Genomic DNA, 9,189 nt, shown 5'->3' with positions numbered 1-9,189 from the left:
AACAGTGGGGCAGGGGGGATAAACATGGGGAAATAGTTTTACTTTGTGTAATGACCCATCCGCTCCCAGTCTTTATTCAAGCTTCAGTTAATTGTATCCAGTTTGCAAATTAATTCCAATTCAGCAGTCTCTCGTTGGAGTCTGTTTTTGAAGTTTTTTTGTTGAAGAATTGCCACTTTTAGGTCTGTAATCGAGTGACCAAAGAGATTGAAGTGTTCTCCAACTGGTTTTTGAATGTTATAATTCCTGATTTATGTCCATTTATTCTTTTACGTAGAGACTGTCCAGTTTGACCAATGTACATGGCAGGGGGGCATTGCTGGCACGTGATGGCATATATCACATTGGTAGATGTGCAGGTGAACGAGCCTCTGATAGTGTGGCTGATGTGATTAGGCCCTGTGATGGTGTCCCCTGAATAGATATGTGGACAAAGCTGGCAACAGCCTGGACCAGTCTACACAAGAGATCCACTTCCTGGACACTACGGTGCTAATAAGCGATGGTCACATAAACACCACCCTATACCGGAAACCTGCTGACCGCTATACTTTCCTACATGCCTCCAGCTTTCATCCAGACCACACCACACGATCCATTGTCTACAGCCAAGTTCTATGATACAACCGCATTTGCTCCAACCCCTCAGACAGAGACAAACACCTACAAGATCTCTGTCGAGCATTCTTACAACTACAATACCCACCTGCTGAAGTGAAGAAACAGATTGACAGAGCCAGAAGATTACCCAGAAGTTACCAACTACAGGACAGGCCCAACAAAGAAAATAACAGAACGCCACTAGCCATCACCTTCAGCCCCCAACTAAAACCTCTCCAACGCATCATCAGGGATCTACAACCTATCTTGAAAGACGACCCATCACTCTCACAGATCTTGGGAGACAGGCCAGTCCTTGCTTACAGACAGCCCCCCAACCTGAAGCAAATACTCACCAGCAACCACACACCACACAACAGAACCACTAACCCAGGAACAGAGTAACAGCCGTGTTAGTCTGTATTCGCAAAAAGAAAAGGAGTACTTGTGGCACCTTAGAGACTAACCAATTTATTTGAGCATGAGCTTTCGTGAGCTACAGCTCACTTCATCAACCCAGGAACCTATCCTTGCAACGAAGCCCGTTGCCTACTGTGCCCACATATCTATTCAGGGGACACCATCACAGGGCCTAATCACATCAGCCACACTATCAGAGGCTCGTTCACCTGCACATCTACCAATGTGATATATGCCAGCATGTGCCAGCAATGCCCCTCTGCCATGTACATTGGCCAAACTGGACAGTCTCTACGTAAAAGAATAAATGGACACAAATCAGACGTCAAGAATTGTAACATTCAAAAACCAGTCCGAGAACACTTCAATCTCTCTGGTCACTCGATTACAGACCTAAAAATGGCAATTCTTCAACAAAAAAACTTCAAAAACAGACTCCAACGAGAGACTGCTGAACTGGAATTAATTGGAAACTGGACACAATTAACTGAAGCTTGAATAAAGACTGGGAGCGGATGGGTCATTACACAAAGTAAAACTATTTCCCCATGTTTATTTCTCCCCCCCCTTCCCCCCAGTTCCTCAGACGTTCTTGTCAACTGCTGGAAATGGCCCACCTGGATTATCACTAGGAAAGGTATCCCCCCCCTTGTTGTATCCTGATCACTCTGGTTGCAGTGGATGGTTGCAGTGTGTAGGGTGTGTATGTTGCAGTGTGTATGTATGTTGCAGTGTGTAGGGTGTGTATGTTGCAGTGTGTATGTATGTTGCAGTGTGTAGGGTGTGTAGGTTGCAGTGTGTAGGGTGTGTATGTTGCAGTGTGTAGGTTGCAGTGTGTAGGGTGTGTAGGTTGCAATGTGTAGGTTGCAGTGTGTAGGGTGTGTAGGTTGCAGTGTGTAGGTTGCAGTGTGTAGGGTGTGTAGGTTGCAATGTGTAGGTTGCAGTGTGTAGGGTGTGTAGGTTGCAGTGTGTAGGGTGTGTAGGTTGCAATGTGTAGGTTGCAGTGTGTAGGGTGTGTAGGTTGCAATGTGTAGGTTGCAGTGTGTAGGGTGTGTATGTTGCAGTGTGTAGGGTGTGTAGGTTGCAATGTGTAGGTTGCAGTGTGTAGGGTGTGTATGTTGCAGTGTGTAGGGTGTGTAGGTTGCAGTGTGTAGGTTGCAGTGTACATGGTGACACCCATTGTTTCGTGTTCTCCGTGTATACAAATCTCCCCACTGTATTTCCCACTGCATGCAGCGGATGAAGCGGGCTGTAGCCCGGGGAAGCCTGTGCTCGGATAAGCGCGCTCGCCTGTGGGGCGCCGCAAGTCCCCCAGCTCCTTTCGCGGACGCAGACGGACAGGGGGGGCTGCCCTGGAAATGGACATTTCAGACCTCAGCTCGCGCCCAGCCCCGCCCCGAGGAGGGGGCGGGGCGAGAACGCTCGGAGGGGCCGCAACCATTGGTCCCGCCTGACGGGGCTGCGACCGTTGGTCGCCCAGCGCGCGCCTCTGTCCCCGCCCACCCCACGGGAGCGGGCGGAGGAGGGGCGTGGCCTCCGCGACGGTTACGCTCTCTGGGGGGGGGAGGGTTGTGTGCGGTCACGTGACGCAGACCCGCCCCCTCCCCTCCCCACTGGCGGGGCGCGGCCGGCCCCGCGCTGCGATTGGCGGAGGCGGCGGCCGGGGCGGAGGAAGGTTCTGGAGGGCCGTGGCGAGCTCTGGAAGGTTCCGCCACCCGCCGTATAAATGCGGGGCGGCGGCCGCGGCGCGGGGGCAGGGACTGAGCCGCCATGGGCAAGGACTACTACCGCACGCTGGGCCTGGCCCGCGGCGCCTCGGACGACGACATCAAGAAGGCCTACCGCAAGCAGGCGCTGCGCTACCACCCGGACAAGAACAAGGACCCCGGCGCGGAGGAGCGCTTCAAGGAGGTCGCCGAGGCCTACGACGTGCTCAGCGACCCCAAGAAGCGGGAGGTCTTCGACAAGTTCGGCGAGGAAGGTGAGGGGGCTGCGGGGGAGGGGCTGCGGGCCGGTTGCTGCAAAGCTGGGGGGGGAGGGGGGGCTGTGTGGGGCTGTGTGGAGCTGGGGGGGGCTGTGTGGAGCTGGGGGGGAGGGAGGGGGGCTGTGTGGAGCTGGGGGGGAGGGAGGAGGGAGCGGAGTATCGGGGGGAGGGGGGGCTGTGTGGAGCTGGGGGGGGAGCGGAGTATTGGGGGGGAGGAGGGGGGGCTGTGTGGAGCTGGGGGGGAGGGGGGGCTGTGTGGAGCTGGGGGGGAAGCGGAGTATCGGGGGGGGAGCGGAGTATCGGGGCTGGGGGGCTGCCCCCGTAGAGCTATGGGGTGGCGAAGGGTGCTGGCTTGATGTGAGGGGGGCGGCGGGGGGGGAGAGAAGGACGCGTGAATCCTGGGGCGCTGGGGGAAGAAGGGTGCCGCTGCTTTTCGGATAAAGTAAAGGGGGCGGCTGGCTTGGCCCGGGACAGTGGTGGACGGCTAAGGCTGGGTGGGCGAGGAGGGGAAATGAGGTGCCCGGGTTTGGGGTGCCGTTGTCGTGGGGACAGGAGGGCCTCTTTGGAGGGGGGGGGGCTGGGGCAGACCGTATGTCCCGGGGGAGAAGGAAATTCTGGTGCAGCTCTGTAGCAGGGCCCCCTGTATGGGGTGGTGTGGGGTGCCGTGGTGATGGGCATCCTGTGTAAGTGCTTTCCCTGATGTGAGGTGCGGCTCTGAGACTGGGGAAGAGGGATATTATGCCCTAATGGGGCACACCTGAACTCTCTGGAGAGAGAGCTGGATATCCCTTTGCACCTGGTATCCCCGGTACATACAGGATGATGGAGAGAGGCTCTCTTGGGCCAGCCCTGGGAGTGACCGAGAAGTAAAGTATTCACTAGTAGCTGGACTCTTATTTTTATCCTTTACCCCTGCTCCTGAAATTCATTGGTTTTGTCTGCAAGTCTGGAGAGGGGTGACTTTCAGGGGACAGTACTGAATTCTGGGCTTGTGTGTGTACAGGAAGGGGACACAACTTGACTGTACAGCTTGTAGATGCTGTCAATGGCATGGGATGGCTAAGTGGCTGTGAAAAGGACTGTCAACAAACTAATCTAAGAGGAGACTCCTAGGAACAGGGAGATCTGGTACAGGGCTAGTTATGAAAGAAAGTAGAACTAGTTCCTACTGTCTGTAAGTGGATTTGGGAATTGGCCAGTTTCTTTATTATCAGCGTCCTGTTGCATTAATAACATAGCCTGTTAAAATTATTAATAGAACACCAGTGTCGGACTCTTTGGGAGACACCTGCTCTGAAGTCCATGTGCAAAGCCTGGAGGCAATGTGCCTGCCTGACTTCCTCCAGATTAAGGAGTTAAACTTCTGCACCAAATCTCTAATTTAACATTAGTCCAGATTGTTTTTTCTAGGGCGCAGTCTCCTCCATTTAGATGACTCAAGCAAGGGAGCTTGCTTTGTACTTTCTCAAACACTGCTAGCTCGGCTAACTCAACTGTCAATATTTGTATTCAGCTGAAACTGGAAGAAGAGAAGGATTTGTTTAAAACTAATTTAGTTGATATTTCCAGCTAATAGAATTGTAGATAACTGTCCTTAAACTACTTCCGAAAAGTGGAGTCTGAGCTGCTTTACAGTTGCTAGTTTCCTGTGTCTTATATCTTGCATTTCCTGTACATTCTTAGTGATTTCCCCTTAAGAGCTGATGTCTTAGTGGTAGTATGCTGATAGGCCAGTTTTCTAGGACAGCCGAGACATGGCTAGAGAATGGCTTTGTTTGTCACTAGAAGATTCTAGTACATTTGTTTGTTTGTATATGTTAGGTTATGAAACTTGCCTCAGTAACAGTGTTTCATTGAAGTAGGAAGAATTTAACTTTGCTGTCCCCAACCATTTCAGTTTAATGCCTACAATGATTCTAAATCAGACTCTCTGTAGATAGAGATGGGAAGTTTATAGGCCAGTTAGGTTTGCTGCCATATTAAGGAGTACAGTTGGGTCAATTATAAAAAAAATAAACTGCTCTGAATAAGTTAATACTTTAGGAGACTCAGTAATTGGGGGAGATGAGAGCTCTTAAACATGGCTGTAATTTCTGACTAGGGAGGTTTGAATCTTGACATCATTTTAAGATGACAGCAAACCTCTTTTTGGTGATGCATCTCAAACGTAGTCATGAATAAAAATCTCTTTTCAAAGATCTTAGGGTGGAGGAGAGTCTTGCCGTTAACAAAGCCATGGTGGACTGGACTCTTGATAAGAACTGAGTAAACTCAAGCTTTATGACTAACTACTGGATTATATTTACTCTGTTTTTCAGGACTAAAGGGAAGTGGTCCCAGCAGTGGTGGATGTGCCAATGGTGGTACCTCATTCAGCTACACCTTTCACGGAGATCCTCATGCTATGTTTGCAGAGTTTTTTGGTGGGAGGAACCCATTTGATACCTTTTTTGTACAAAGGAATGGAGATGAAGACATGGATGTTGATGACCCTTTCTCCACTTTTCAGATGGGGGGCTTTAGTAATATGGGCTTCTCTCGCTCCCGCTCGGGCCATGAAAGTATACGCAAAAAACAAGACCCTCCTGTCATTCATGATCTGAGGGTTTCCTTGGAGGAGATCTACACTGGCTGCACCAAGAAAATGAAAATCTCTCACAAACGACTCAATACAGATGGCAAGACCACGCGGAATGAGGACAAGATTCTGACCATTGAAGTCAAACGAGGGTGGAAAGAAGGAACAAAGATTACTTTTCCCAAAGAGGGAGACCAAACAGCAAACAACATTCCAGCTGACATTGTCTTTGTTTTAAAAGACAAGCCACACACTGTCTTTAAGAGAGATGGGTCTGATATTATTTTCCCAGCTAAGATCAGCCTCCGTGAGGTAAGCAAAGGTGCCCGATTCAATATGGGACTCTAATGGGTGGCTTGGCTTGGGTTTTAGATAGTGGGAGTGACAAATGGGAATACTGAGATCTCTTCTCTCCCCTACACTTCGTTCAGTATCTGGTTTGAATCCATAATAGGATACCTGCCTAACTGCTCTCTGGTCTGTATAAAATAAGTTAGTAGCCTCAGGATACTTCCTTCTGAAGCAACCAGAGGGCATAAGTCACCATTAGAGATGGCAGATCACAGGCAAATTAGTCTCTTGAGAAAGTGAACTTTCAACATCCAAACTGACCCTGCTGATCCATCAATGTGGAAGGGTTGCACAACTGTTTGTTTGTGGTATATTTGTACAATTTCTAGTGCTGTTGATCTGGTGCCTGTATCAAATTAACTCAGCAGGATTCAGAAGAGCCTAACTGGAATAAACAGGCCATCACAATGAAACGTTTTCTCTTTGGTTGTTCGGGAAATCTGCTAGAGATTGTTTGCAGACAGTGTTTTGATTGTCCTGTTTTTATACTTAGGCCCTGTGTGGTTGCACAGTCAATGTGCCGACGCTGGATGGCAGGACCATTCCAATGGTATTTAAAGATGTCATTAAACCTGGGATAAAGCGGCGAATCCCTGGAGAGGGCCTCCCATATCCCAAGAATCCAGACCAGCGAGGGGACCTTATTATAGAATTTGAAGTAAAGTTTCCAGACAGAATTCCACAGGCTTCCAAAAGTGTACTAGAGCAGATCCTGCCAATATAGCAAGGCTGCTCACGGCGAACTGAAATAAGGACACTTCCAAAGCAAAAGGTTTTTGGACCATAACCAGGACTTCAGGGTTTCTCTTTAGTGGAGGTTGTTGACTTTCACGCTAAGTATCTTTTTCCCCAAGAGTACCATCTTCAAAATTGTGCATTCACTTTTCAGTGACTCTCTAGTCCCAGATCATCACTTGAAGTATTTACATCAGTGAGCAGTTGCTTGTGGGAGGAATCTGCAGAACATCTCATGGCCAAACCTTTGTTCTGGTGACCAGTTTCCACCCTAGTGCTCAATGTGCTGCCTTCCCTTAACTGGTTACCCATAGACTGGGCATCTGTTCCATTTCATCTCATGCAGACCTGTAGTTCCTCCATTGGAAAGGGTGAAACATAAATCTAAAACTGGACTTGCAAGTAAAACAATCTCTAACATCTTGCCTTTGCTGTTGTACTGTGTTGTGTCCCTTGTCACTTCCTACACGTAAGGACTTTCCTACTGGGACACTCTTAAATGTTAACTGTTTTTAGTTCCTGTAAGTTGTCAATGTCTTGCTAAGGGTTTTCTTAAGTTTTTCCTTCTGTCGATAGTGTTAGAAGGAAGCCACCCTGTGTTTGACCTTAATCTGTGACTCTGGAAACATTAGAGAAGTCCTGATGTCTTTCAAAATGTGAGCCTGAATGAGTAAGCCCTTAGGTTTAAACTCATCATACATTGGCTAACAACCAAAGTTAACAAGGTCTGGTCTAGGAAAAAATATGCAAAGGAAAATGGATCTTAAGTATAATACTCTGAATCATTCCCTCTATGAAAGTCTTCCCCCTCACACAGACATTTTAAGGTCTCTTATCCTGGTTCCTGGTCATGGGCTGAACAAATATGGGGCAGCCATTTCTCATTCCAGGTACACTGTACCTAAACAGGATGTTGAGTTTCCATCATCCTGCATGCAGGGTCAGTGTCAAAACTTACTGTGTTAAAGACTTACTCCGTACACTAATGGACTCTGGACTTTTTTCAAAGGACTCTGATCCTCTGAATAGGTAGCACCACCGGAGTTATCCTTTTTGATAAAAGGGTTTTTGTTCCTGATACAGGAGCACAGTGGCACTTCCTGTACATATTATATATTTTTTGTATACATTTGTGTAAAGTTGATGTGTGTAATGCAGTAGAGCAGCTTATATTTTATAGGATTGAGTACATTGATAAAGATTCATGAGGGGGTTGTGAGAGAACATGCTCTCTATCCAATGTGGGAGCATGAACCCGGAATGCACTGGAAACTTAACTTGTAATGTTACTGCCATGATAGACTAATGTCAAAGAGCTGCGCCACAATTAAAGTCTCCTTAACTGAAGAAAAAGATCTAGGCATGTGTGGGGGCAGGGTTGGGTATCTGGAGTGAAGGACTTATCTAAACATGTCATTACACTTCAGTGTAATGGGAAAATGCAGTTGAACACTGGTTTAGTCACTAAACACCCATCTTTTGCAGAGTGTATTAGCACTAGTGCTTTTCACTGACCTACGATGGTACCTATGGTGGAATTACTAGCTCACAGGGCTGGGGCCTAGGTTTTTACCCTCCAGTGCGGTCTGCGTTCTTTATGCTGCTTTCGGTGTTACCACCGCTGGAACAGCTCCACTAGTCCTGAACCAGGGGTGGTGTAAACATGGCTTAATGGCTTCATTAGAGTTGTGGAGCACATAACTTTCCCAATTAAGCTTAGAGCCAGGGGCTGTGAGGAAACTAGTCAAGCTAGTCCATGCATTCTATCCCTCCTCTGTCTTGCGTGACAAACATACTTTGGGAAGGTGTTCTATACCTTTTTCCTATGGGAGAGCTCCCATGTGCTAGCACCATGCTGCTTCAGTTGTCTGAGTTGTGGTAAGCTACCCCCATCTCTTCTCTTTGATAATCTTCTCCCCCAGAAGGATGCAGTTTCAAAGTGGATGTCTTGAATACTTGTGGTGGCTTAAAAAGCAAAGGGCTGCAGACTGTGCTCCAGAACAAAGATACTGCTGTTTAAAACTACTCAACTCATGCCTGTTTCTACTACCATTTACTGACCATGCTTGGAGCTCCAGGGACCACTAGAGGTGACAGGGGCACCATTGCCCCTGCCAGGACCAGACCATCCTGCAGCTCCTGACCACTGTAGTCTGAAGTCACAGAGGTAGCTGGAAGTCACAGATTCTGAGACTAAATTGAAGCCTTATGTAAGCAGTCACCTGTGGGCTTGAAGCTCTGATCCCTCGTGCTCCCTGTGGGGCAGAAGCACTGAGGCTATGGGTGGAGTTGGGATGTGGAGGGCATTTTTCCCTCACCCCCCAAAAAAAAACCCAGCACAAGAGCATGGCAGTCTCAGGGGCAGCTCTACAACTTCCCCCCGCCCCATCTCCTCTCCTTGGCTGGGTCAGAGGTGGGAAGCTGGAGCAGGGCCCTGTGAGACAGCTGCTACTCTAGCTGGTGCCATGGAGCAGGCAATGGCAGCGTCCCCCCCTCTCCTGGTGCCCCACGTTGCAGCTGG

At 48.8% G+C, this 9,189-nt stretch overlaps 1 protein-coding gene across 1 annotated transcript; it reads left to right on the top strand.

Annotated features, from left to right (window-relative positions):
* Positions 1 to 2,687: 2,687 nt before the first annotated feature.
* DNAJB1 (DnaJ heat shock protein family (Hsp40) member B1) lies at positions 2,688 to 7,093 on the top strand. The gene is made up of 3 exons (XM_084609940.1): positions 2,688 to 3,001; positions 5,323 to 5,894; positions 6,427 to 7,093. The coding sequence occupies exons 1-3, from the start codon at positions 2,791 to 2,793 to the stop codon at positions 6,655 to 6,657; spliced, it is 1,014 nt and encodes a 337-aa protein (XP_084466066.1). The 5' UTR covers positions 2,688 to 2,790; the 3' UTR covers positions 6,658 to 7,093.
* The last annotated feature ends 2,096 nt before the right edge of the window (positions 7,094 to 9,189 follow it).

This window comes from Lepidochelys olivacea, assembly GCF_965140295.1.
Source record: "Lepidochelys olivacea isolate rLepOli2 genome assembly, chromosome: 20".
NCBI lineage: Eukaryota > Metazoa > Chordata > Testudines > Cheloniidae > Lepidochelys > Lepidochelys olivacea.
The sequence above is the reverse complement of the archived record's forward strand: the minus strand, read 5'-3'. Positions and strand labels throughout refer to the sequence as shown.

Bases quoted from the DNA above. Each gene is read 5' to 3' on its own strand.
- DNAJB1 (XM_084609940.1), top strand. From the start codon at position 2,791: ATGGGCAAGGACTACTACCGCACGCTGGGCCTGGCCCGCGGCGCCTCG. The intron at 3,002-5,322 runs GTGAGGGGGCTG...TCTGTTTTTCAG, and splicing joins CGACAAGTTCGGCGAGGAAG to GACTAAAGGGAAGTGGTCCC. The intron at 5,895-6,426 runs GTAAGCAAAGGT...TTTTATACTTAG, and splicing joins CTAAGATCAGCCTCCGTGAG to GCCCTGTGTGGTTGCACAGT.